The sequence below is a fragment of the Odontesthes bonariensis genome, chromosome 22, assembly GCF_027942865.1.
Source record: "Odontesthes bonariensis isolate fOdoBon6 chromosome 22, fOdoBon6.hap1, whole genome shotgun sequence".
NCBI classification, from domain to species: Eukaryota; Metazoa; Chordata; class Actinopteri; order Atheriniformes; family Atherinopsidae; genus Odontesthes; species Odontesthes bonariensis.
This window is the reverse complement of record NC_134527.1, coordinates 18,656,237-18,682,201: the sequence shown is the minus strand read 5'-3', so window position 1 is coordinate 18,682,201 and position 25,965 is coordinate 18,656,237. Positions and strand designations below refer to the sequence as shown.

At 39.8% G+C, this 25,965-nt stretch overlaps 2 protein-coding genes across 2 annotated transcripts; both read right to left on the bottom strand.

Annotated features, from left to right (window-relative positions):
- Positions 1–364: 364 nt before the first annotated feature.
- LOC142373181 (guanine nucleotide-binding protein subunit alpha-14-like) lies at positions 365–8,903 on the bottom strand. The gene is made up of 7 exons (XM_075456306.1): positions 8,607–8,903; positions 6,212–6,396; positions 4,021–4,175; positions 3,719–3,847; positions 3,269–3,398; positions 2,998–3,151; positions 365–1,168 (listed from the first exon to the last, which is right to left on the bottom strand). The coding sequence occupies exons 1-7, from the start codon at positions 8,725–8,727 to the stop codon at positions 978–980; spliced, it is 1,065 nt and encodes a 354-aa protein (XP_075312421.1). The 5' UTR covers positions 8,728–8,903; the 3' UTR covers positions 365–977.
- A 2,169-nt stretch (positions 8,904–11,072) lies between these two features.
- On the bottom strand, positions 11,073–25,827 carry LOC142373180 (guanine nucleotide-binding protein G(q) subunit alpha-like). Its single transcript, XM_075456305.1, has 8 exons — positions 25,550–25,827; positions 25,152–25,306; positions 19,745–19,929; positions 16,097–16,251; positions 15,749–15,877; positions 13,356–13,485; positions 12,744–12,897; positions 11,073–12,514 (listed from the first exon to the last, which is right to left on the bottom strand). The coding sequence occupies exons 2-8, from the start codon at positions 25,285–25,287 to the stop codon at positions 12,324–12,326; spliced, it is 1,080 nt and encodes a 359-aa protein (XP_075312420.1). The 5' UTR covers positions 25,288–25,306; positions 25,550–25,827; the 3' UTR covers positions 11,073–12,323.
- Between the last annotated feature and the right edge of the window lie 138 nt (positions 25,828–25,965).

Sequence of the window (25,965 nt, the reverse complement as noted above, 5' to 3'; positions counted from 1 at the left end):
CTTCTAATATGTCTGCATTTAACTTTTCAATCCTTTACCAAACAAACTATAACCACAAAGCAGATAAAAATTAATGATACCTTGACAGTCTGTCCTCCCGTGTGTGTACTATCTACAGGTGTAACTTCGCTGAAAGCCTCTTTTCACATACCACTTCCCGACAGTTACTGAGTAAGACAGAGAGCAGCCAGTCGGCCCTCACTGTTGACCATTGTTTAGTACAAAGGTCGATACCAATGCCAATCAGTGAGGTGGAGGCGTATAAAAACACTCTCACTCACACACTTTAGTTAATCAGTATCATGCAGCAGTCATACCATGAGATGGATCATAAACAGTTGTAAGGAAATCACATTCTCACATATTCACAGATATTTTTTTAATGCCAACTAATGCCAAGTAGTGACACAAAGTTAAGTATTCAGATTCAAAAAGACACATCTGTACTTTTGTTATAGCCAGGGGGTAGAAATCTTTTAATTGGCAAGTAATTTTTTTGCGTGGAAAAACATTAGCATTTTCATTAGAAAAAAAAAAAAGCCAAGGCACTGTAGTTGCCCGCAGGGCATCTTGTATTACTTCCTCTTCTCAGAGCTGTAAGGCAGGGTAAGTCGCATTTTTTCCTAGATAAGGCTTTGTTAAACAGGTCTGATAGTATCTGCTGTTTAAAGCAGTTGTCTAAACCAAAGGTGATCTGTATTTAACAGTTAATTTCCAACAGATCACCAAATATGCAGTTGTCTATTTAACTCCTACAACTAAAGAAAAATGTGCTTATTTACCAATTATGATAAACAGATGTTGCAATAAAAAGGCACTTATTGTCTGGTACAGTAGAAATAAATGTGCCTTACCTGACTCTGCTGTCTGATTGTCCAGACAGCACTTAACAGACTAAATGTCTGTAAAAGGGTTACAACAAGCAATTGCATCCAGCTTTTGTATGTGTAAGGGTGACACCGTCGTTCTGTCCTGACTTATTCGAGGTTGAACTTTTCTAGGTTATCTCTGAGGAGTGTGTCTTTGACTGCTTTGAAGACGACGCGGATGTTTTCCGTGTCTGTGGCACAGGTGTAGTGTGAGTAGAGGGGTTTGGGGTGCTCGGTGTGCCGATCCACGTACATTTTCAGGATGAACCGTTTAGCCGATTCAGCATCACCTCGAGGTCCTGCGGGAGAGAAAAATGATCAAACTTAGCGAGAGTCAAGCAACGCTTGTTAACTTGATAATTTTTAACACAGGAGGCTTCTGGTGGGACTCAGAGTCAGGAAACAGATCTATCCAACTCGGCTCTCTTGTAAAACACATTTTGATGTCACTTTAGACCGATTTCTCATTATAATGCCAGTATCGGTTCCTCCACCACAACTCCAAATCACATTTTTATCACAAAGGGAATGCTGCAATTGAAAGGAAGAGGATAGTTAAGTTGGCAAAATTAAAAGCTTCTGTTTTTAGTTTAAAGAAATGATGCTCTTAGAGATCAGAAAAATTAAACTCGCATATGTCATTGTTTATGGCTTCTGATATTATGTTTAGTTTAGATCTTTTGCTTTAGTTAGATTTGTCTTGGTTTACTTGTGTTAATTGCTTTAGTAAGTTTCTCATTCTGTTTCTAGTACTTCCTCGTGATGTACAATAGTCAGCTTTATCTATGACTTCTTTTGTAAGTGGTTAACTTTACATCCTGTTTTATTTTGTCAAGCTTTTATCCCTCGGGCAATCTGCTTAGTTTTGTTTCCTGTTCTTGTTTTAGTTCACGTTTTAGTTAGTGAGCAGTCTCACCTGCTGCTCATTTGCAATTTCCTCCATTTGTAAGGTGCACATACTACCCAGTTTTCTTTGCTCTTAGCCAAATAACAGTCTCACCTCCTGTGTTGTATCTGTCCATTTCACTTCAAATCTGCTTAGTTGTGTTCGAAGAGTTGTTGGTTATATTTATTCCTGCCCTGCAACACATTTAGTTCTGTTCTGCCATTAGGTTTTTCAAGTTTTTTTTTTCTTTTGTTCTTCAATTTATGTTTTTAAGAGGGGTAAATTAGGAAAAAAAGAAAAGTGTCCTTTGCAGTTTTGGATTGCATTTAGAATGTGAATGAAAAGATGTCAATGGAAACGGTTTTTAAAACAACTCCCACTAATGCGCGAAAAAAAAATATCTGTGCTTGTTTGAGGGTATTTATGCCTTTTTCGAAGAGGGCAACTTTGCGAATAAACTCACATGACCTACCAGTATCTTTTCATATAAGATATAAAATTCAAAATATTTCCAGACATGGAAGTCCTGAAAAAGAGAAACTCCACCGTAGAGAAAGTCCACCGCAGCACTTTTTGCCTCCTCAAGGTTTGTTTCCAGTTAGGACAACTACTTCTTCTACTGAATTGCAGCCACTATCAACTTAACCTATACGACCACCCTCTGGGGTTACTGTGCACCCTAGTTTATGTGCTACAAATCAGTCAATGGAAATATGTGTGACTGACGTTTCTTTTTTACTGATTTTCAAAAGATCGCTTCAGATTAGTATCATTAGCAAAGGGAGACTCAGGTAATGCCTGGTATCACAGCACACTATGGTAGTTGTCTCCAGCATAACGCACTGTGCTGTAGGAAGATGCAACATTTACAGAGTTGGCCTATTTCCATTTCACAAAATTAAATTTTTTTTTTTGTGAAGGTTGCAAAAACTCCTGTTTACCAGCATTAAATATGTCATATCCTGAAATATGATAGCAAATGTTAAAGACTTGAGATTTCAACACACAACATTAAATGAAATGTTAAATATTTTCTTTCAGAAATGACAAGTTCAGATTACAATGATGCAAACCAAAGAAAAGGTCCTCCTTTTCACAATGGAAGGGCAGCAGTGAGTGAATGTTTGCTGATTTTCCTTAAATAAATCTCAAACAAGTAAAGTAATATGAAAGCAGCAGTCAATTAGTTATTGGACTCTCAAAAGAAAGGGACATATAGAGAGCTCTGAAAGCATGATTTACCAGTGAAGTCTGAGAAGTAAGTTGCCAAATGGGACCCTGTGATTTTCTCCTCCAGCAGGTCTTTTTTGTTCAGAAAGAGGATGGTGGAGGACTCCTGGAACCACTGGTAGGAATGAATGGTCTTGAACAGGGCAAGGCTCTCAACCAGTCGATTCTGAGAAAGCACATGGGAACATTCTCAATCAAAGACTGAATATCAATCCTTTTTAAAAGATGGAGAACAATTAAAGAGGAAGGGTTACTCATAGTGACTGCATTATTTTGAACATACATCGTTCTCACTCTCGTAAAGGACCTGATCGTACTCGCTGAGGGCTGCCAGGAATATGATGGAAGTGACGTTCTCAAAACAGTGGATCCATTTCTTCCTCTCCGAACGCTGGCCACCCACATCCACCATCCTACAGACACACGATTATTATACTTAACTATACTCGTTTTCTTTATTGCGGAGTTGGACAAGATGATTGATACCACTGTCATGTCTTTACAAAGCTTAACTTCACATTAGCTATTACAGAATCAGGGGAAACACCTAACATAGCAATCAGCACATCTAATGTCCACTAATTAACTTTTTACATCTAATTTTAATAATTTTCTTAAATCCAACAAAACAAAAACATGGAAACAATTCTTAATTCCTGTGTTGTTACAGTCTGTCTTTTTTTTTTTTACTATTTGTACTGGCCAGGCAATAAAGTTTAGCATTATTCAGTACCTGAAGATGACTTTTGTCAAGTCAAATGGGTACTCTATGATGCCTGTGGTGGGAACCCTGACCCTCAAGATGTCTTGCAGGGTGGGGATGTACTCTGGGACAGAGATCCTGCCCATGTCGCTCAGGTAACTGAAAGATTAAGCAATGCATCCTGACAAAAACTGAACCAAATAAAAGGGAATATCATGCAGAAATTGCAAATTATTAAGTTTTTATCAGCATAAATCACACTTTTAAAACTGAGTTCACGAATAGGGATAAAGCACTGTGAACATCTAGTATGAAACATAAAAAAGGCTTACTATTTGGCAGAGTCTGACAACTGGAACTCCCTCCTGCGGTCGTAGCACTTTTGAACACCGTGGTCATTCCACACTCTGCTAATGGCATCCACCTGCCAGGACTCCAAAAAGGACACCTGGGCTGAATCCATCTGGCTTAGCCTCGCCGCATGGCTCTGACACAAAAAGCATCCACAAGAGACTCAACCAAGTAGAAATGTGCCCTCTGAAGAGAGGATTAGTTAGTGGCCACATTTAACAGATGCTTATTTTTAGACAAGATGGATAGTGTGGCTGTGTATTGGTGACTCTACATTTTGTACACACAAAGACAATTAATACTGTGTAGTTTGGCAGTTCACTCACTGTTTCTTTCTGCCTTCTGCTGCATTTCTCATTGCCGTATCATTGTTAGTGAGATTACGCAAAAACTGCCTGGCAAAATTTCACGAAACTTTGTAGAGAGCTGTGACAATAGGTACACATGTTATTGTGCCTCGTGGGTTGAACTGTAATAAATTCTATGACTCTTAAATGTCCCCATAAAACCAAATTCCCAGTTGGAGTATTTCTATATCGTAAGCATTGAGCTTTACATCACCTATACACCAGTGTCTGGCGTTAACAATAACGCAGAAGTTGATTTGCATGCTTAGGGGTATTTTAGAGTTTGCCATTTCCTGCTTCATCGTGAGGAATTCAAAAATGTTGATGACTCAGTCAGCACTCAGGGGCGGACAGCAAATTTGAATTTCAGGAAAGCTAACATGAAACGTACGGCGGTGCCTGATCAGGCCACTGGGGCTGACAAATCAAAGCAGCCTGGGCTCTTCAGTAGGAATGTCCAGCCTCCCTTGCTTCTGTTTTTACAGAAAAAGTAATACCCTGCAAGCTGTTTCATGGAAATTTGAACTTATCTATTTAGCCCTTTCACCCGGTCACATATGTAATATGTCTTTGTCCAATCCTTTTGTAAGACTTCCCCATTAACCCTGTTATATAGTTCAAGAATGCAGGGTGACCTCTCCTCCACACCCCTTTAAAGATGGCAAGATTTACAGCCTCAGTAGGCCAGAATAAAAATTCAATTTGAGTGTCGCGATCAAAAAAGTCAAAGAATTAATCGTTTATAGTATAGCGACATTAGTCAAATCTGACTTATGTATGCATAACTATTAGTAGATGCCCTCTGCCTTTAAACAGCACCAATAGTTTCAACTGTATCTAAAATGGTTTCTTCTCAATCGCTTCTCCTCAGTTCTCCACAATTCTCACGCTTTAGACTGCCATTGAGGACGAGGAGTGTCCGTCCGTCCAGAAGAGTCACAGCTTGTCATACAAGATGAAGAGAGACTAGGTTTTACCTCATCTTTTGACATATTTTTTGATTGATTGATCAATATGCCCTTTCTAATGGACTCTTTTTAGAAACCCCATGCCAATCAGGGTTTGACACCAGTCTTTGCGCTGATGGCCCCAGGGTTGGCAAGTTGATTGGCCAGGGAGAAAACCTTCGCCAGTCACAAGTCACTTTACCTGTGATGCTAACTGGATGATAATTACGGTCAGCATTTTCACCTCAGCCATTACTTTGAAAATAGCATCCAAATTTTGGCTATGTTGGAAAACACCAGCGGCAGCAACTTAGCAGGTAAGCATTAAAAAGACTGCGGTCAGCACTGCATTTTCTCACCAATGAAGATGCGCAGACCTCTTTCCCTTTTCCCTCCTGCAGGCATCCTGATCCTCTATTGCTGCTCATCCAACCTACTCATTGTTTATTGTCCCTCAGTGCTGATCTCATCTCTTTCCTCTCACCCCTACCAGTCGAGGCATAAAGCTGCCCACCTTGAGCCCATGCTCTATCAGAGGATTATTTTCCTGTTAAAATTGAGTTTTTCCTCCCAACTGTGGCAAAGTGTTGCTCAAGGGGGAAATATGTGCTTTCTCTCTATAGTACCCCAATGGGCACCCTCTTATGACTCTAACCACAGGTTTATTTAGAGGAAATTGGCAAAATAAGACATTATATGCTTAAAATTGCCATGAGGATGCTTGCATGTTGTTGATAACATTTGTTCAAATAGCTGCTTAAAAGGCTGCAGCCTCTTGTGTAGAGTTTTATTACCTTCATCAAAAAGTATTGTCAAATACAACATGAGGCAGTGAGACATCAGAGTAGGCTTTTAGGAGAGTGTGTATAACTTCTTACAATGTTCTGGTCGTCAACAAAGTCAATCTGTAGACTCTTCATAGCTTCAATCAGCGCCTGGATGGCTGTGATGATGTTCTGAAACACCAGCCGAATGTAACCTTTCTTGTCAGCGTCACTGTATCCCTTGCCATGGATGATCCTCATCTGTTTGATAAAAGTGCTCTTCCCACTTTCACCAGTCCCTAGTCAAATGAGATGAATAAGACCAAAAAATGAAAACTGGAATAAGATCAAAGCATTGCCAGAAATAGGAAGTCTGTGACAAAAAAACATCCACATCAATTAGCTGCAGCTAAACTGGATTTTGGCAACAAAAACAACAAAAATGAGGAAAAAAAGATAAGAAAGTTCTGGTAGTTTTTCCTCAAGCCATATGTGTGTGTGGGTGTGAGCGTGTATGTAAGCTTTTCTTTTTTCAGGTGTTCACAATTTGGATCATTTGCTTAACTTCATGAGGAATGTAATAACTCGCATACAGAGCAGCACAAGTCTGACATTGTGCTTATTCGTGTGCTTTCATCTTCAACGCACTTGCACAGCAAAAAGCATGAAAAGAGATACAATTCTAAAAAGTAAAAACTAATAAAATCATTTGAACAATACCAATAAAAGATGTATATTCTAACACTGAAAGTGGGTGTTGTATCTATGCAGATCAATGTGCCTATCAACATGTGTCCCTGAAACATTTTACTGTTTCCTGCTCCTTGGTTACAAATGACTTTTGATAAAAGTGTCAGCTAAAAATGTTAACCATTACTCTGACCTTTACAGGAGTGTGTAGTTCTCCAAACAACTCAAGCTGAAGTTTAAGGTAGAGCTGACCTTTAAACGGATTCCTTCAGGTGGAATGTATCGTTTCCTACACAACCACCAGTCAAACTGTCATAGGTGGTCTGTTTTGATAAGTTTAGAAGGAAAAACAGGCCTCGTCTCAATTCATTAGGTGTTAACTCATCATCGTAGTTGTCAAAATGTTGCTCTCTTTGTATGCGCTGCACATGACTTTGAACTTTCTGGACATCTGTTCCACATGTGGATGTTGACAGTTCAAAAGTAACAAAATAAGAAAAAAAATGTACCATGTTAATCCAAACTCAAGTTCAACTCTAGATCCTCTCTAAGCTTCACTTCACTCGAGCATGAACATCAAGTCTTCAAATATGAGGCTTTCCACACTCTGTTGTAGGTTCATTTCAATGAGAAAAAACTATTATCAAGCTGACTCATCAGAGCTTCAACTATGTGAGGAATGCAATGGGTAACCTGTTAGTGTGTAAAAAGGAAAGGCGGAGCCAAAACTGATACCAAAGCTATCTTATCTATTGATCCAGATACTTAAGTTATTTGTTGAACTTATCAACTTAACCAAACCGTCAGAGCTGAATGACGCATGGATTCAGAACAGCAAAAGTATTCATTAAAACTTTAATGGTTAACATTGAACAAATAATCTGATCTATGAAAATTAAACTCCAAAATAACTATATTTCAGGGGAAATGATCAAAACTTGAGTTGAGGAATCAAGAGACTTAAGGTTTGTGCCATGGTTGAATGCATCCATGTATTCAACAGCTTGCAGGTCAGCATTTAGGACATTTTATAGCGACAATGCAAATAATCACAGGTAAAGATTTTGTTGTGAATCTAAATTCGAGAATATATACACTCAAACAGGTTCGATTACCATTGAAACACAGCAACAATGAGTTTAGTCTGTAACACAGACTTAACAGTTGGCTAAGTAGTTAGCCTATCATTAATGGCAGTTCCGGAATAATGTGTCTTAATCCATGAAAGATCAAATATTAATGAATAATCAGGCTGTTTGTAAATAAGCTGTTTAGCAAATTTAGGCTATACTCGTGGAAACAAAAATGAAACTCTGGCTCGTCAAAACGAGTTTTGGAGTGTTTAATAGCTATTCATCAAGCAGAAATGTCAGTGATCGACATGTCAACACTGTGGCAGTCGAAGATCTAAACATTTGCATATTCTTTGCGCAAACGTTAGCATCCTAACCGCTTGCATTTCGCACTGACGACAGATGTACCGCGCAGGCATCCGTAGCTGTAGTCACAATTTAATAGCAGAATTTCATGTATTATCAGATTATTTTTGAAAACGCTTTAGTCACAGGCTGTGTGTCTCCTCTTACTTGAAATGCATTTTTCATCTTTTGAGTTGTATCATTTTATAAATCGTTTTCTGCGGGATACTGTAAACAAGGGCAATTCGCACATTTTATTTAATGTTTTTCTTTTTTTTTGTATTTGTTTATGTCTGTACGTGTCCGACTTCCAGATTTTACTGTCTGAGACTACAAACCATTCATGATCTTCAATTATTACCAGAGGGTGAACATGTCTAGGTCAACTGCTAAACTCTCACCTAAAAGCAGCAACTTGAGTTCCCGGTGGAAATCTCTTTTATCCCGGCGCAGTTGTCTCTCTATTTCTCTGTGTATCCTCATTCTCTCCTCTTCCTCCGCAGACAGGCAGCAATCGCCCATTCTTGCTCAAGTTCAGCAGCTTCTGTAAACTACGCCACGGCAGACGGGGAGAAGTGAAATGAACAGATTGGGGTTTTTGTCAGGCCTGCCAGGTTGACTTTGCGTCCCGGAACAGGTGGATTGTTGGTGAATTTCTGCAGTCATTCTTCCTTGTGCGGGATCCAGTTCAGGTGCATTTCACATTCCTGCTGTGCAGGAGGCGGGCTCTGACTAAGAGGCAATGGCATGTATCTGCTTTCAGGTCCATACTCTCTTGGGCAGCTGAAATTGAAACTCCTTTCTTTTTCCTTTGGAAGCCAGCCAGGTGCAATTTAATGTAGCGCACAAAATGTCTGTTTCTACCTGCAGCATTAACTCCAGAGTAGCACTTGGAGGCACAAAATCAAGCGGTATCAACAAAACAACTGTTACATTTGAAGGGGGTAAAGGGTTTACTACTGCTCCATAAGGATGAGAAGTTGTAGAAGACTTTTGAACAACCCAGTGTCAGTCAGAAGCCAAGGACTGCTAGTGATACATTCAAAGACTTTCTAGAGGAATTTCAAGTCAGACTCAGTCTGATATTACCCTGCTGACACCACCATTACACACCTGTTTCCATAGACTGTGTATCTATGACAGGTTAACTCTATTTGTGACTCTGGTAGCAAGTTTATCACATGAATCAGGGATGTCGTATCTTTACCCAGATCACCAAGCTTTGGAAATTGAATTGCCAATGCCTGTGATACCTTCTTCAGCCTCTCTGCAAAGGGAAAGTTAATCTTGCTTAGTCAAACTACAAAACAAAAATAATCTTAAAAAATCCAGTAGGACAAGTGGGTAGACTAGGATGGTAAAAAAAACAAAACAACAACTATAATGTATTTAGAAATACGCTGAACAAATAAAGGAAAATGCTTATACACAATAGGCCATTTTGTGCTATACATAATAGGCTATTACGTTCTTGACCACTTGACTAATGTTGGTAGGTTCTTTGTGGATTGGGCTTTCTTTCCCCAGATGTCATCAGATCCTACCAGACTGAGATCTAGTGAGTTACCAATTTAATAGGGAATCAGGGGACAGAGAGCTCAGACTCATGCCTCTGAGCTGTTTCCTTGGGATGTGAACATTAAGTTGTATAGCCAGATGAACGAGGAGACAGAGCTCAGGTTGGGACGAGAAAGCAGTTAATCAGAGCAATAAAATGTTCATCTCGGATCTTTTCATAGATCCATAGATTCTGAGAGCAATAATAACACCAAAAAAAGCCCCCCCCCCAAAAAAAAAAACAGACAGAAATATCTTACATGTACAAATTTGAAGTCAATATAGCTGAAGCAAAGAAAAAAAAGAAAATTGAAGCTTTCAATGTTAATTTTAATTTTTAAATATGAAATCAATAAACATATCTTTCAAAAATATATATATATATATATATATATATAGCTGAAGCAGACTTTCTTGTTTGCAAGAAACTGCTGAAGGGCAAAACGCTGCCTTTACAGCGGACACTGCAGTTGTAATAACAATGACGTGACCAATAACATGTTCATCTCAGAACTTCGTTCGCAGCAGTTGTGCTCTAAGTCACAAAGTAAAAACACCCAAAAACTACATAAAAGTAACATGCACAGATAAACTGAAGTGGACTTCCTGGTTACTAGGCTCACTGCGACCGTGTCGAGACTCCGGCACACTTCAACTGTCTTAATTTGCGTGATCTACCCTGAATCTCAGACCTCAGTGGAAACGCAACAGACCCAGGGCTGATATGATCTTTAAGTTCCTAGAACAACAACAAAAGAGCCCTGAGCTGTTTCAGTTCTGGTTGCTGTTTGTTGAAATGCACCTCAAGTAGACTCTGATGTCTGAAATACTGTAAGTTTCCATAGCTAAAACAAATAGAAGTAATAAACATGCCTCTTTCATAACTCCCATTTATTACAGGTGGAACAGTGAATCAGTGGTAGGTTACCAATTCAAACACATTTCAAAACTATTTTTCTGGAACGTTTTGTCACATTTGATTCAGCAATCAACAGTTAGCTGCGACGCTGATGCTTATTAAATTTAGATTGTGATTTGTTTGGCTGAGAAGAGGGATAACAGTATTAGTCAGGGCACCCTTTAATCCATCCTTGCAAGTACCATGTGTAACTGTCACATTACCTTTAGCCTCCTCCAAAAATAATGGTTCTTTGCCACACTTTATATCCTTGTGTACCAGACTAAAAATATGGACCTACTGCTGCGGACTCCATCCTGATGGATGCATCACAGAAGAGATTTTCAGGACAAACACAGCTCCCCATGAAATAAGGAAACAGTCAAGAAGACAACGTAGAAAGAGTGAGAACCTGAGCAGCAAATGAGCAAACGGTTTATTTATCCAATTACATTCATTAACACTAAAACAGCATTAATAAGGGTCCGCAGCAACACTAAAAGTACCCATAAATTAAATAGTACAAATTAGAGTGTAATTAATTTTAACAAGAAGTAAAGTGTTGTGTAAACAATAACTCTGTGGCTGTGCTCTCATTAGCTTTTTCTTTGAGCATGTGATACTTCTGATCAGCATCCTTTAGCATCAAGAATGCACTAGTTTAATCCCTCAGAGAATATTCAACAGTGTTTCCTGTTTAACAGTTCACTTTTCAGCAGTTAACCTTTCAACACTGACCTCAGGAAAGGAAAGGAAAAATAACCACAGCAGGAGATTACTGTACCATAAAATACATACAATATGCATTCGGTTAAATAGTGGTGAGGTCTTTTTAAGCAATGATTATTTTGCAAGACGACTGCTTAAAAATCCAAATCGAACGGTTCCTGAACTGAGGGGACATACAATCCAACAGTACAGCTTTGAGACAAGATCTTAAACAGAGAAAACAAAATGTGACCATCCCTTTAAAAAAAATGAGAAATGCAAACGGCGTACAGTCAAGTGAAACAAGGCTGTAGAAATGATCAGAATCTCTCTAAGCAAGGCACAAGTAGCAACGCTACAAATCAGTGTGCAAGTAATACCATCAATTATGTAAATGTGTCATTAGTGTTAATTGTGACTTGTTCCCTTTAAGTCAAAAACAAAGTAAGCATTTCAAACTGTTTTTAACCTCAAAGAATGAACTGACCAAGTTGTGTTAGTGATGTGAGGTGCTGCAGTGCAGTTATCTTTATTCACTTCCACAGTTTCCCTGAAGGAGAGATCTAGTACATCACAATTCCTCAGAGGCGTTTGAGGCCACTAAAATACTGTCTTCTTTCTTAATCAGTCTGCGTGCATTTACACTGTTACTGCTCAGAAAGTCCACAAAGCGCTTCATACATTTCAGAGTGAGCGCTATATTAAACTCATCAGCAAGGCAGCGCTTTAATTGGCAGGTCACACTTCATAATAGCCGGAGACATCCATTTTCAAAGAGTCTAACAAGAACATTTGAAATGCATCAGTAGTACAGTCTTTTGATGACAAGCTCTGAATCCTCTCAATTTCCTGTTTTGGATTATAGTGTTGAGCAGCAGCAAACCAAGCCACTGCAGAGCCCTCCTGACTGGCAGCTGTACAGAGCCGATTAAATTACAGCAGCAACACCAGCGCTTTAAACCAGGTTGTGGTCCTCCAGGTTGCTCTGCAAGATGTGATGTTTCACCGCACAGAAGACAAATCGAATGTTGTCTGTGTCTGTGGCACATGTGAAGTGGGAGTAGATGATTTTGTCCTCGTTGGGATTGAGACTGACAAACATGTCAAAGATGAATTTTTTTCCTGCTTGGACGTCCTGCTGGGGACCTGGGAAATGGAAGCCGAGGGCAAGAACATGGAAGTTACCGTAGCATTTTCAGTCGTTACATCGAATTTAAAATGGCATATTATGAGTTTACAAGCACTAACATCAGTTTTCTTCAAAAATGTCATACATGCCAGTGCCACTGCCTTTGGGTTTAATTACATACGAGACATTTTCAACTTTAGCAGGTAGTTTGTGTTGTTATTCAAGTTATGTTGTAGTTTCCCTTACCCTCATACTCAGGAAAGTAGTCAACCAAATGCGAGTACATGATTTTTTCCTCCAGTAGATCCATCTTGTTGAGGAACAACATGATTGAAGAATCTTTGAACCATTTGTAGGTTATGATGGTCTTGAACAAGGCCATGCTTTCTTCCATTCGATTCTATGAAGAAAAAAAAAAACACATGTGCACATGAGCAGAAATATTAAATTCAGAATAAAAACATCAAGAGCAGTACTTCAGCAGTGATTGCCTGTGCGAGCAAATTCAATTCACTATAATCTCATCAAGGGAACAAGCCTTGCTGAGAGGTGCCCTTTGCTGAACAGAGCAACTAAAGAGCTCCCCCTGCAGGTGAACTATCTGCACTGCCAGAGAGAATGGTGGAGATGAGGCTCACAAGTGTGACAAGAGAGAAAGAGAGACAGAGATGTCATGGTGCTGGACTGTAGAAATCTGGGTCATCATTTTCACCTCACACGTGTGCCTTTAAACAAAGGAAACAATGTCTCTTTGTGTCCCTCAACTGAGCCTCTTTCTCACTCCATGCACAGAATACGATATTGCACTGTATAACGGAAAAGATTAGTTTGTTTTAAAGGCAGCAGTCTGGTTCTCACCTCATGGGAATCCTCGGCAAGGACCTGATCGTACTCGCTAAGCGCCACTAAGAACATGATGGATGTCACTTTCTCGAAACAGTGGATCCACTTCCTCCTCTCAGAACGCTGGCCACCCACGTCCACCATCCTGTAGCCACAAGTTCGAGCCGTCATCGAAAGAAAAAACATCAATATAACACACACATAGACTGTAACTGCAAGTTAGAGCAATTGTAGATAAAAATTGAAAAACTGAAAACAAAATTGATGAAATAAAAAAATATGGAAATAGAAAGGAATCATACTATAAATCCTCATATAATATTATTTAAGGATTGCAGGTGTCACTGCATTAGTACAACTGTAATAATGAAGACATAATATAGTAATATAATTAAAACTACACATTTGATACTGTCAGAATTTGCCGTCTTGATTACACCCACTCAAAATGCCACATTCCTCTGTAAAGCTGTGATAAGTCAACGACATAAATAATTTCATTTCTCAATGTGACAAGAGATTTTAGAGAACTGATTACAAGTAATATGTAAATTATGACTAATCAGGCAAAACATCGTCCAATCGGATTAAATTGCTGTAACATGGAAACTCGGAAGAAATTTAATCTCTTTATTTGTGGCTCATGTATACAGTTCGGTCGAATTCTAATAAACCGATTACATGTAATCTCTTTAAATGAAACGTGTCCATATAAACGCACCTAATGTTTAGGAAGGTTCATAAATGAGTCAAGTGACCCAAAAATATCAGTGTGACGGCCATTATAAGAGCCAGTCGAATTCCCCAAATGCTAAAGAAAGGAGCTTCAGTGACTTCTTCTAACTTCTCTTTTCTCTTTTTCAATTTGGGCTGCCATTTTTTGAGAATTGTTGTGGCCATTGCATTCAAAGCCACTTCCAACCAATTTCGTACATTCTGACTACCTAGGGTTCATGTAAATATGATGGCAGGAAGATGCGTGTGCAATCATTAATAGTGTTACGATGTATTTAATTGTTCGACCTCAGTAATGAAGCAATATCTTCACAGAATCGCTAACGTTTATAAAACCCGTACGAAAGAATCTGGCAAGAAGGTACGGGATGTCTAAGTGTCTAATCTGGTTTCTGCGGCCCATGTTTTGAACCTTTGTAGATTCAGCACAGCAGACCCACATCGCAGCCGAGTGTCACTACAGTCCGACTCTCTTTGCAGGAGAGTACGGCCCGGACAGTAAACCATCTTTTTGAAATTGCAGCTGTATTTTGTCAATTAAGATATAAATTCAGACAACACTGTTTATACAGATATAATCTGACGCTATCTATTTCCCCAGTAAACTCATGGCAGTGTGTGTATTCCTCCTCACTGGTGGAGCAGCCCCGCCCCCCACCCTCCCCCTCTGTATTTGGTAACAGCACGAACTCCAGACTGCTTACAACACCCCCTCAGTTGGCACGTTTACACGGCGCGAGAAAAACGTATCGTGTTAGTCTGACCAAAAATGGACTTTTAAAATGCATGTAAACTTATTGGCTTAGGCGAAAATCATACAAAGCTAAATTATCTCAAAACTGGGCTAACACACCCACATAACGAGGTTGAGGATCAAATCACTCCTGCACGTACACAATCAACTAGACTCAAGTGAGCCTCGGTGCTCTGCATGTGCTCCGACGTTTCGTGTTTTTGCAAGAACAGTTAAGTGTAAGAGTATGTCAAAAGAGGCAAATTCCCAATAAAGCTGCTCCCATTCAGTTTATTTTGTCAGATGATTAAATGTTTCTGAAACTGTGACTAAAAATCCGCCCATCAAGACTACGTGTCAACGTGCAGTTTCCACATTGTTGCTCTACTCTAATTAAATCCTGATTTCATAACCGCAGCGTCATCTGAGAAAAATCCCCATTCAAGCGACCTTAAGAGCACATCTGTGCAGTGAATTGGACTATATTTACATGTATGATAATCTGCCACAGGGGAAAGTGAGGAGCCCACAGCTCCAACATCAGTCAGGCAGTAACTCAGATCTGTTCCTTTGTATGTATACTTGGACTTGGACGATGGTTCTGTTAAGTGGGCCGGCTGTTCGGTAATGGTGACAGACTCCCCTCAACCTCCTCACACTCATTTTGTGTGTAATCCATTTGCCAAATTAGAGATGAAATGAAACAAAAATAAACTGAGTATGAAATTTAAAAAAAATAAATAAAAAATAGAAAAAAAAAATAAAAAAATTGATTTTACTAACGGCATTTTCATTTATTCATCATTACTATAACCTTGCAGTTAAATCATAACATGGTGACAGACCCCCATTCACAAACATTTTGACCCAGCATGCTCTGCATCTGTGCTGCTGCAATGAAGCCATTAAATTAAAAACAAAAAACAAAAAAAACACTCACCTGAACACCACACTCTCCAGGTGAAAGGGGTACTCTATAATACCGGTTGTAGGCACCCTGACCCTCAGGATGTCTTGCTGGGTTGGCAGATAAGCTGTGTCAGCAATTCGGTCCAAGTCATTCAAATAGCTAATGGCCCAGGAAGATATTGCGGTTAAAAAGTTAAAAAATGAATTATTTATCAAGATCTACATTTCACATCTGTGCTTTTAAGCCTTTTGTTAAGGACCTTAAATGGAAGAGCTATTGAACTTCAGTGTTCTAAGTGCATTAAAGAGACGGCTGGCAAATGCAACACTGTAAACTATTTGACAATGTCTGAGAAGTTATTAGTCTGTTTACACTCACTATTTGGCTGAGTCAGAGAGCTGGTATTCCCTCTTCCGACTGTAACATTCCTGAATCCCCGGGTCGCTCCACAGGCTCTTCAAGGCGTCCACAAACGGGTTCGGCAATGTTGTGACCCGTTCCACATCAACGCTGCTGACCAGACTGGCGTTGGCCTGAACAACAGAAGGAGACTGGGAAATTAATGTCACTAGAGCGTATTTCCAACCACATTCCCCAAAACAGAAGTACACACAGTTAATAAGTGTGACGTCTTTTTTCGACTAACCCCGATGCAGCATATACTTTGCTCTCTTTCTCACTTTTAAACTTTGATGACTTGAATTTAAGAGATCAAAAGGGAAAGCTAATCTGGGATTCTGGGTTTGCAATCTGATTGTCCACATCTACTTGGAAGTTCTTCATCTGCTTCCCTGCAGTGCAACCGCTCAGCCAAACATCCTGAAAGTTTGGAGCAAAGTCGTGATCATTTATGGATAAACTATTGCCGTCTGTTAACTCTCAGTTGCTGTTGCCTGAAAGTTTTCCAGCAGCCTTAAGCTACAGTGTGGCACCGCAGACTTTTTGTGGATGGGCAGTTATGTTTTTCCTCCACCTTTGCGCTGATATAGAGACGAATTGGAACCCATGATTATACCAGTGTACACAAGGTGCTACACTGCGGGAAATTCCGGTGTTATGAAATATGTCTTTACACACCGTAAACGGGCTGAACCAGCTGATTACACCACCGTTAACTCCCATGAAGCCATTACTATAACAGAGCTGTTTGTTGAGTCATACATTTGTCCAAAATGTAGAAGTAGTGAGAAGCTATTTCCTGTTTACTGCATGATTGTTTAGTAAAAGAGTCTGTATATAAACATCGCTCCCACTTCATTATTTTCTTTCCCCCCCACTCCTCTCTTTGGAGAAATTATGGGACACGTTTAAATGGATCCATACAAACATTTTCCCTTTCAACTCTCCTTTCTCCTTATTCCTTGACCCAGTAAAATGATTTAAAAGATGTCATACCTTCAGCTCCACACAGATATTTAATCTATACAGTCGACTCTTCCCAGTCCAGTTGTCACTGTGAAATGATATTTTCTTAGACAAAATGCGCAAGCGGTGTTTATAATAACAGTGGTGGCACTTGCCCTTCCAAGTGTTTGGTAATTTTCAAAGTATTGGCATGTGCCTTAAGATCCAGAGATACAAACATCAGCAGACTTTACATTTTCCATGCAGATTTAGTCAGTTTTCACTCATTTAAGCTCGGAGTTGTGTTGGTTTAATTAATAACTGTGATGTTTATTATGTCTCAATATTTGCAATGAAAACCCTGTAATGGCTTCCTAATATACACTTGATGCTAAAAGAGGCTAAAGCTAGGAGTTGAAAGGAAAAAAAAACAAAAAAAAAAACATCCACACTGTCACTATATGCAAGTAGCCGTAGCCGCTGTGTCAGTCGATTGTTTTGAAGCCTCAAGTTTGGCATTTTAATATGTAATACAGCTAAAATACCAGAAATATGACGGGATAAAAACATTAGGTCTCAAAGATCTTTGCACAGTGCAGTGCAAAAGACTTGAGCAAGCCCTTATTTCTTAATATATAGCAGAGAAACAGGAAACAAGTGCAGCGATGCACCAAAATGTGCAAATATAAATGGAAATACTGTAAATAAAGCAAAAACTGATTTTGTATCAATTTCACAAGCTTGAAATTCAATATTTGGTCTGAGAAACTTTATTCTTCAACACCCTGCACCCTCTTAGACGAGCTCTCTTTGAGTAGTCTTCAGGAATAGTTTTCCAAGTTTCTTAAAGGACATTCAAAAGCTCTTCTTTGGACGTTGGCTGCCAAGTTTTTTTGTCAAGACGATCTGCTTGGAAAACATTGAGACCTGGGCTTTTGAAAGGTCAATCAATGGCAGACAGAGCTCCATCACGCACTTTTCCTCTCTTTTATTGCGTTGTTAGTGTGTTTGGGATCACTGTCATGCTGAAAATTGTTCCATTCAGATCCTTTTCAGATGATAATGTATTGAGGATAAAACAAATCTGACAACTCTTGTGTTCATAATGCCATCGGTGCTGACGGGATTCTGATTCCAAACACGACTGGCTGAAACGCAGCCCCAAACCACGACGGAGCCTCCGCCATGTTTTAAAGATGATTGGAGACACTCGTTGCCGTCCTTCCCTCAATACATATTGATAAGCAATTTTAACCAAAAACTTCATCACCCCATAGGAGCTTTTGACAGTAGGTGAATGAGGAAAAGGATAAGAACCTACTTTGGGTTCTCATGTGATTGTGCAGACCTCAGCCTTTTCTCCTTGTTTCACTTCCTTAAAACGATGGCTTCTTGACAGCCAGTCTTCTGCAAACACCACTTCTAACGAGGCTTCATTTAAGAAAATAAAAATTAAAAAAAAGTAAATGGATTAACTGAAGGGCCAGAGATATTATTTTATGTCTGTCGAATCTGTGTTATCTTGGAAGTTTTTCACAGAGGCAATAATCTGAAAAGGGAAAAATGGATGCTTTTGCAATGCACTGCTAGTAACAATCCCAATAGATACAATTTAAAATTGGTTAAAAGGTAAGTGCTCTGTTATGTGTAGACACAACACTGGTTCATCCTTTGATTTAGGTGCAAAATATAAAGAAATGAGAGCGGACTAAAGATCTGTATATGAGATGCATACACTTCCTGGCCAAATTGTGAAAGAGCGGTTCAGGGAGCATAAGAAACATACACATGGATTGGCCACCACACCTTAACCCCACTGAGAATGTTTGAGATGTGCTGGTGGAGACTTTACACAGCGGTCCTACTCTCCCATCATCATCACAAGATCTTTGTAAATAATTAATGCAACCTTGGATGGATACGAGTGTTGCTAGATTGCACACGCTTATGACAATGATGCCGCAGAAAAAGCGCGCTGTAATCACAGCTAAATGTGCCTGATATTTGGTAAAGCTGTATTGTTCGACTGCTATGAGAGAGCAGCGCAAATGCACAGTGCAGTATATTTGAGAAGACTATGTGCCTCATATATTTACAAGCTAATTTCAAACAAAGCCACTGGCTTCTTGATCTCACTGACCGACAGGCCTTCGTCTTCCACACTGATACCCGTAGGCTGAGTTGGAAACTGATCCTCAGTTCTGCGCGCTTTCACGAAGCACCATCTCTGGGAAAGATAATGCAACTCACATGCCGAGTTGGACACCCCTTGTCTGGGTCTTGTCCAGCTTTTCCAACTTACAGTTTTGACTCTTTAACTGTTACATACTCGTGCCAGCAAATAATAGTGATTAATGAACTCTTGCCTTTGCTGTGACAGATGCAGATTCCTGTTCGATTAGTAGGAAATTCTCTGCCTTTACAAGTCCGCAGTGTACCATCACGTGCACTTCAAACAGACAACCTCCTCCTTAAGTAGACAAAACTCTCTTGGTAGCTGGATTGCGAAACTAAACACTGTTGTAAATTACCAGAAGTGCTTCACCCTGAGTACACTGAAAAACATACTGTAGGCGGTGAAGGTGAATCTTGCATAGAACTCTGTAGAACATGTTGTGGTGAAATCTCTTCCTCAATTTGACTGAGCAAAAGAAGGGAAACAGAAACAACTGTCCGGCCTACCTTGCTGTGCTCATACTTGTAGGGGATCTGCAATGTGTTCATAGCCTGGATCATGGCCTGCATGGCTGTAAAGATGTTCTGGTGGACCAGTTTGGAGAAGCCTCTCTTGTCCTCGTCAGAGTATCCACAGCCGTGGATGATTCTCATCTGTTTGATGAAAGTGCTCTTTCCGCTTTCACCAGTACCTGGTCACCAACAGATATACACGATCACCGCACAAGCACAGTACAAAGGCTTAAAGAATAAGGCCAGCATTGAATAAACACAGAATCTATGCATATTTTGAAAACTTTGTAACTAGCTACCTCATTCGAGCCCCAAGCTCATTGGTCCCTAATGAAGATGTAGATCTTGACAAACCAAACCCTTCTTAAAAACTCAGGAATTATCTAAAGCGGCAGGGCACTACAGATTTCATCTAAAAAAAAAAAAATTAAAAAAAAAAAAAAATGAGTAAACCATAGGTTTGTTGGGAACTATTTTCAGTAGCGGTTTAATTTGGTGCACAATGGAGCATATGAAGTCAGCCACTGACTGTTTCTGAAAGATGGACGAACCCACCATGACATTAAAACATCACAGACTGGTGAGGGCACTACCATTCTTAAAACCTTTAGTTCAGCATTAGTTTAATTGGAGCTGGGAGTGACCATATTTGGACAAGAGGATGGAGCCAGAGAGGGATTTTTGATTCAATGATTGATTTAATTGTGAAATTATTTTCAACAGTAGAAAATGCCATTTGTGAACGGGTGTCTGAAGAAGTGAAGTTTTAATGGCTCCCCACTCTGAAGGCTGTGAGTTGTACTGCACTTTTAGGCACTTTTGTAGAATTTTATTTCCCTCGTTCAGTCAGATGTTAGCCATTCATACCTCTGACAAGTCAGAAAACCACTGGTTTTGCTCACTGGCCCAGTTTGCCACTGGTAATTTTGTTGGTAATTGCACTGCATGCAGCGTTTAGAGGTGATAAGCACCATGGTGTAATCTTTACAAATACAGGCTGGAAGGTACTGCATGCGCCACTAATTTTAAGAAAACATTAAACTGACAGTAGCCATTGCCACTGTCACTGAACAAGGCACCCATGCTGGATTATAATGTCAGGGCTGGTTTGGGTCATCAACCGTTGCAAGTGGGAAGCCAAACTTGGAGGGGCGTACCATATGAAACTTCTCACGAGGAACTTGGAATTTCTGACTTCCCAGTTCAAACGGAACAAGTATCAAATCTAGGTTTTTACCATGGGCCAAACTAAAGAGAGTCCAACTTCTATGCACATTTTTTGTTTTCACAGAGGTGAACATACGTTTGATCAGTCAGTCCTTATTGGCTGTTGGCTTCAGTTTGAGATTCAAGCAAACGTTTACATTTGAATACAATCTGAAATTCTTTTTTGTCTAATATGTGTGCTTGTATTTGAAAAAAATAAAGAAAAAAATTACCAGTCTCTTATTCATACTTATTTATCAACATTAGAGGTGTTTTTTTAAGATATAAAAAAGCAACCCTACAGTTCTAAAAAATGTTCAGTTCAGTTAAAGTTATTTCAATTCAACTGACTGAAGAAAACTTTTATATTGCTGTAGTAAACTATTGTTATAAGTATGTTATTTTCATAGATAACAAAAATAGAATACAATAAAATAGAATAGAATAACTAAAAAAAATAAATAAAAAATGATTAACTGCATACCAGAAGTCACCTCTTCAACTTATTCCAGGCATTATTTGGGCATTAAAGCTCACTCAGCTGCTCCCAGATTCAAACAACTTTCTGTTGCCACGGCTACACATCCTGACAGATGTTAAAAAAAAAAAAAAGTGCCAGAATTACCAGCGGAAATAATCACGGCAGCACACCATCCAAACCAGTGTAGAAAAGTATTTTGAAACTGTGTTTTCACAAAAGAAAAAAAAACAGCTCATCAGATCATCTCAGGAAGATCCAAAGCTACTGCAGCAGGCAGAGCGACATCCCCCCTAGATCTGCCTGTGAATGGAACGAAACATACTATTCCAAATCAGCTTCATGTTTTCGACCTCATGGCTACATCCATCTTCATTGTGCAGCATATGGGATAATCTCTAAATACTGTAAATCACAGTCCCCTCGTCACCAACTGTCCAGCTCATCTGTGTTCTTGAGCCACTTTGTTGTCGAAAAATGTACATTTTTATTTTGATTCGAAATATATTGGAAATGGTTGCAGCACTCATTTTCTCCAGAATCGCTACACCGATAACAACAGTCAACGTCCCCATAGATTAGCCTCCTCTCACTGATTTACAGAGCTGTCTTCTAATTCAGCATCCGATCCACACTGAGTGAAGTGTGTGTTGCTACTGTGGAATTTGCTTAAGTGCATTTGGTGACCTTATGTGGCAGAAAGCATAATCATGAATGGCCATTACACAAAACTTGCATTGCAGGTTTGACAAGAATCGACAATGGCAGCTCCTTCTAATTTACTAGTTCTGAATGCCGTGTTTGGTTCAGTGAAACGAACCATTTAGTGGATCAAGGAAAATGCCTTAGTGCTGTTTGAAAATATGGTATTTCACGTTTAAAAGGTAAAAGAAAACGGATAGGCAGAGGACACATGGAATGATAATGATAGAGCCAAAGCTCAACGCTTTCAGATACTGCTAATGCTACAATTTTACAAGGACCCTAAGAATTGCTCATTTCTGACCCAGACGATACCCGTTAGTGGAATCAATTCTTTGTTTAGTTTTGATGCTTTTTAGAAATTGGAAAAATACAGAACATAACCAACTTTTTTTCTCAACACTGTCTGTGGTTTATATTGCACTCTTATGCAATCCTGGATTTATCTTAATTATCCAAGTCTGGGAAGTACCTGGTTCTCTACGTGTGTAGGCTGTGTTTATTTTTGACATAAAGTGTAAGGAATAGCATTTTGTTATCTCATGTGTGACTGCCTGTATTGTGTCAAAAAAAAGCTGACACACCTGAAGGTAGCAGGGATTACCTTTGTAGTCAGTGCCTAACACTTGAGTGAACCCTGCACACCACGTGGAATGCTTGACTTTAAGCATGGGGCACTTTTCTTTGTACAAATCACTTTTTACCACCACACAGGCTTGATACCATCGAAAGCAAATTTGTTCATCTTGGTGTCATCAGATCACAAGACATGGTTCCAGCAATCCATATCCTTAGTTTGTTTGTCTCTGATGAGACAATGATAAACAAATTTGCTTTAGATGGTGTCAAGCATGTGTGGTGGTAAAAAGTGATTTGTACAAAGAAAAGTGCCCCATGCTTAAAGTCAAGCATAGTAGTGGGAGTGACATGGTTTGGGGCTGTATGGATGCCATCAACAGTAGGAAGCTGAATTTCACCAAAAGAAACATGCTTGTCAACATGTACTGTGACTACTGAAGCAGATCATAATACTCTCCATAGGATTTCAGTCAAATCTCACACACGTCTCTTTTAGCCTGGTGCAGACTCAAAATGTAAAATTTCAATGTAAGGCAAGGATGAAACGCACAACGATGACCTCCCTTTTAATGCCTTTTCATTTCATGACATTTCGGGCCAACACGGCCCATTCTCAGGGAGTTTAACATAGGGGTGTACTCACTTTTGCACCAGCATAATTTCACAAAAATGGACAAATATGTCATTTAAGTTATATTATTGACCTTTCTTTTCTGTTGTAAGCTGAACAGATGTTGTATTAAACTTACTCTATGCACGTTTTGGGAATAACTTGTGTGTGTATTAAAATATTGTTCAAAATGTTACTTTTCAACAGGGGTGTACTCATTTTCACTGTGCACTGTATATTTACATCTATCAAGCTTCCAATAATCTTTAAGATAAATGTGTATTTTGTGTACGAGTTGCGACAAAAGAAGATAATCGGATGACTGCCGTTTTGTCAAGCTGATTCAGATTGGTTGGTGTGTTTTGTCCTGCCAGCGGTAAATAAAACCCCCAAAACTCTGAATTTACAAACATAAAAACTCAACAAATGATCATAGTTTAGAATGATGTGACTGATGTTATTTGAACTACACCATCGAAGGCTGAAGTTGAGCCTTTGTCTGTCACAATCTTCAGCTTTTGCAACTTGACTTAATGTGCAAGAACCTGATGACACTCTACACAGCTGTTGGGTAACTGACCTGCCACTCAAACATTGAACATTCTGCCCCTGCTAATAATGGGATTGGTTCAACAAGTGAATATCCTCCTCCATTACAGGCTGTAGATCCCGATTGAGATGTTAGACACCAGCTGAGTTGTCAGTGGACTGCGGACATGAACATCTGGTTTCCTGATATTTATATGTACCTCATCTCAATGCCAGGAAAAAGCTTGAAGCAAAGCCTGAAAACGTATAAAAGCATAGATGTCCGGTTATACTTTAAACCAAAATTAATCAGTGAAATTAAAGCTCAAGGACCGGCAGAGGATTCTGTGGTTGCATACAGATTTTTACCGACACCTTTAGCCAACAACCTCACGCTATACGGCCATTTGCACAGTCAAACACAGCCAGATAAACAGTGCAGTAACATGGACCGTGATTGGGCGATGCAAATTGCAAATATATGTATATCTCTGCCTTTGGAGAGGGAATTCCACATCAAAACACAGCCTGAGCTGCCACAGTTCTGTAGAGGCAGTTACGACTGCCGCAGGCTGCCAGGGCAGCTGTCAGGGCAGCTGTCAAAGCATGTCAGCCTCTGCCACAGCCGCTGCCAATAGCTATAGCCTGTTGCAACAAGTTACTCATTCAGAACAGTCATTACTTTCAAAAGATGATGTGGTTGTAGTTGGCTGTTTTTTGGTTTAAAAAAAACAACATTTATATACCCATGATATTGCGTTTTCTTAAGATGCCAACTGCTGTACCATGTTAAGCGAGCGCATTGACAGAACTGAGCACGAACGGTACACATAGGAGAGTGTGGGAGCAGATGAATTAACCTGAAGGAAAAGTTTTATCATTGTGCATCTTTGTGCGGAAATAAATTTGGTGCGCGCAGAATGGATTTTTGTTCACTAAAATTAAGTTAATTTGCTGCACAAGATTTTTTTCTGCCCAAAATAAAACCAATCGATCAGATCAGATCATATTCGATCAGATTTGGCACTATAACGCCACGTACGTGTCAAGGTTTTCTGCGAAGATGTGGCAGCTCAGGCTGCCACCGGATGTGCCACTGGTCGCTGCCGCTGCCGATTCGAGCTCGGTCTTGCTCTTACTTTTGATTTACAAGTAACTTTCAGTGGTTAATACTTTTACTTGATGAATGGACACAAACGGGGAAATACTGGCACTTTACGCGAACAGAAAAGCCGGATACTTCTTCGGGCTTAGTTCACAGCCCAACACAGATGCATTACAGACATTCCGTCCCTCACCCAGCAGAAGGAGCTTATGTTCCTGTCGGGAATCCTTTTTGTCCCGGCGGAGCTGCCTCTCAATCTCATCGTTGATCCTGCGAGCCTCTTTGGCCTCCGGGCTGAGGCAGCAAGCCCCAACGGCGCTCAGAGTCATTACTCTGAGATACCTTCACCTTCCAAGGCAGACACACATAATACACAGTAAGACAAGAAAGCCCCGCGTACTCCTACATCAATGCTATGATTGAACCGAAGTGCTGCGCAAACCAAAATCCTTTCATTCCGAGCTGGAAATAAGATTGTGTCAATTTAAGGAAGTACAGTAATCCTAAGGCTGTTTGCATGACGTTGTTTCCCAGCAGTGAAGAGGAAATCAACTTTGTGCAACAACTTTTGTGTAGCGAGTCTTTACTAACCCTGATGGCAGAGCTCCGGGCGTGGTGGGCTGAATATGGCGGAGTTTTTTTTTTTTGTTGTTGCTTCTAAACGTTTTTAAAAAAAGAAGAAAAAAAAAACAAAAACAAAAACGATGATAAGAAGTCTCCAGGACAAAGAAAGGGCTTCTTCTGCTTCACTTTCTGTCTCCCCTGAGCGTGAAACTGACGTTATCCCTCTCCCGAGTCCAGTTTCCGACCTCCTCTGTCCTGGATGAAAACCAACTGTGCACCATGTGACTGAGGGCTGTGCTGTGATGGGAAACCGTGTGGGCATTCCTTATTACATTATGGGGACATATTTCCGGTATTAACAAGCAAAACACGGATGTGTGAGACAGGACCACAGGTTCAACAACAGTTTACCTTCGCTGGTAACTACTGCAAACGCAAAAAAA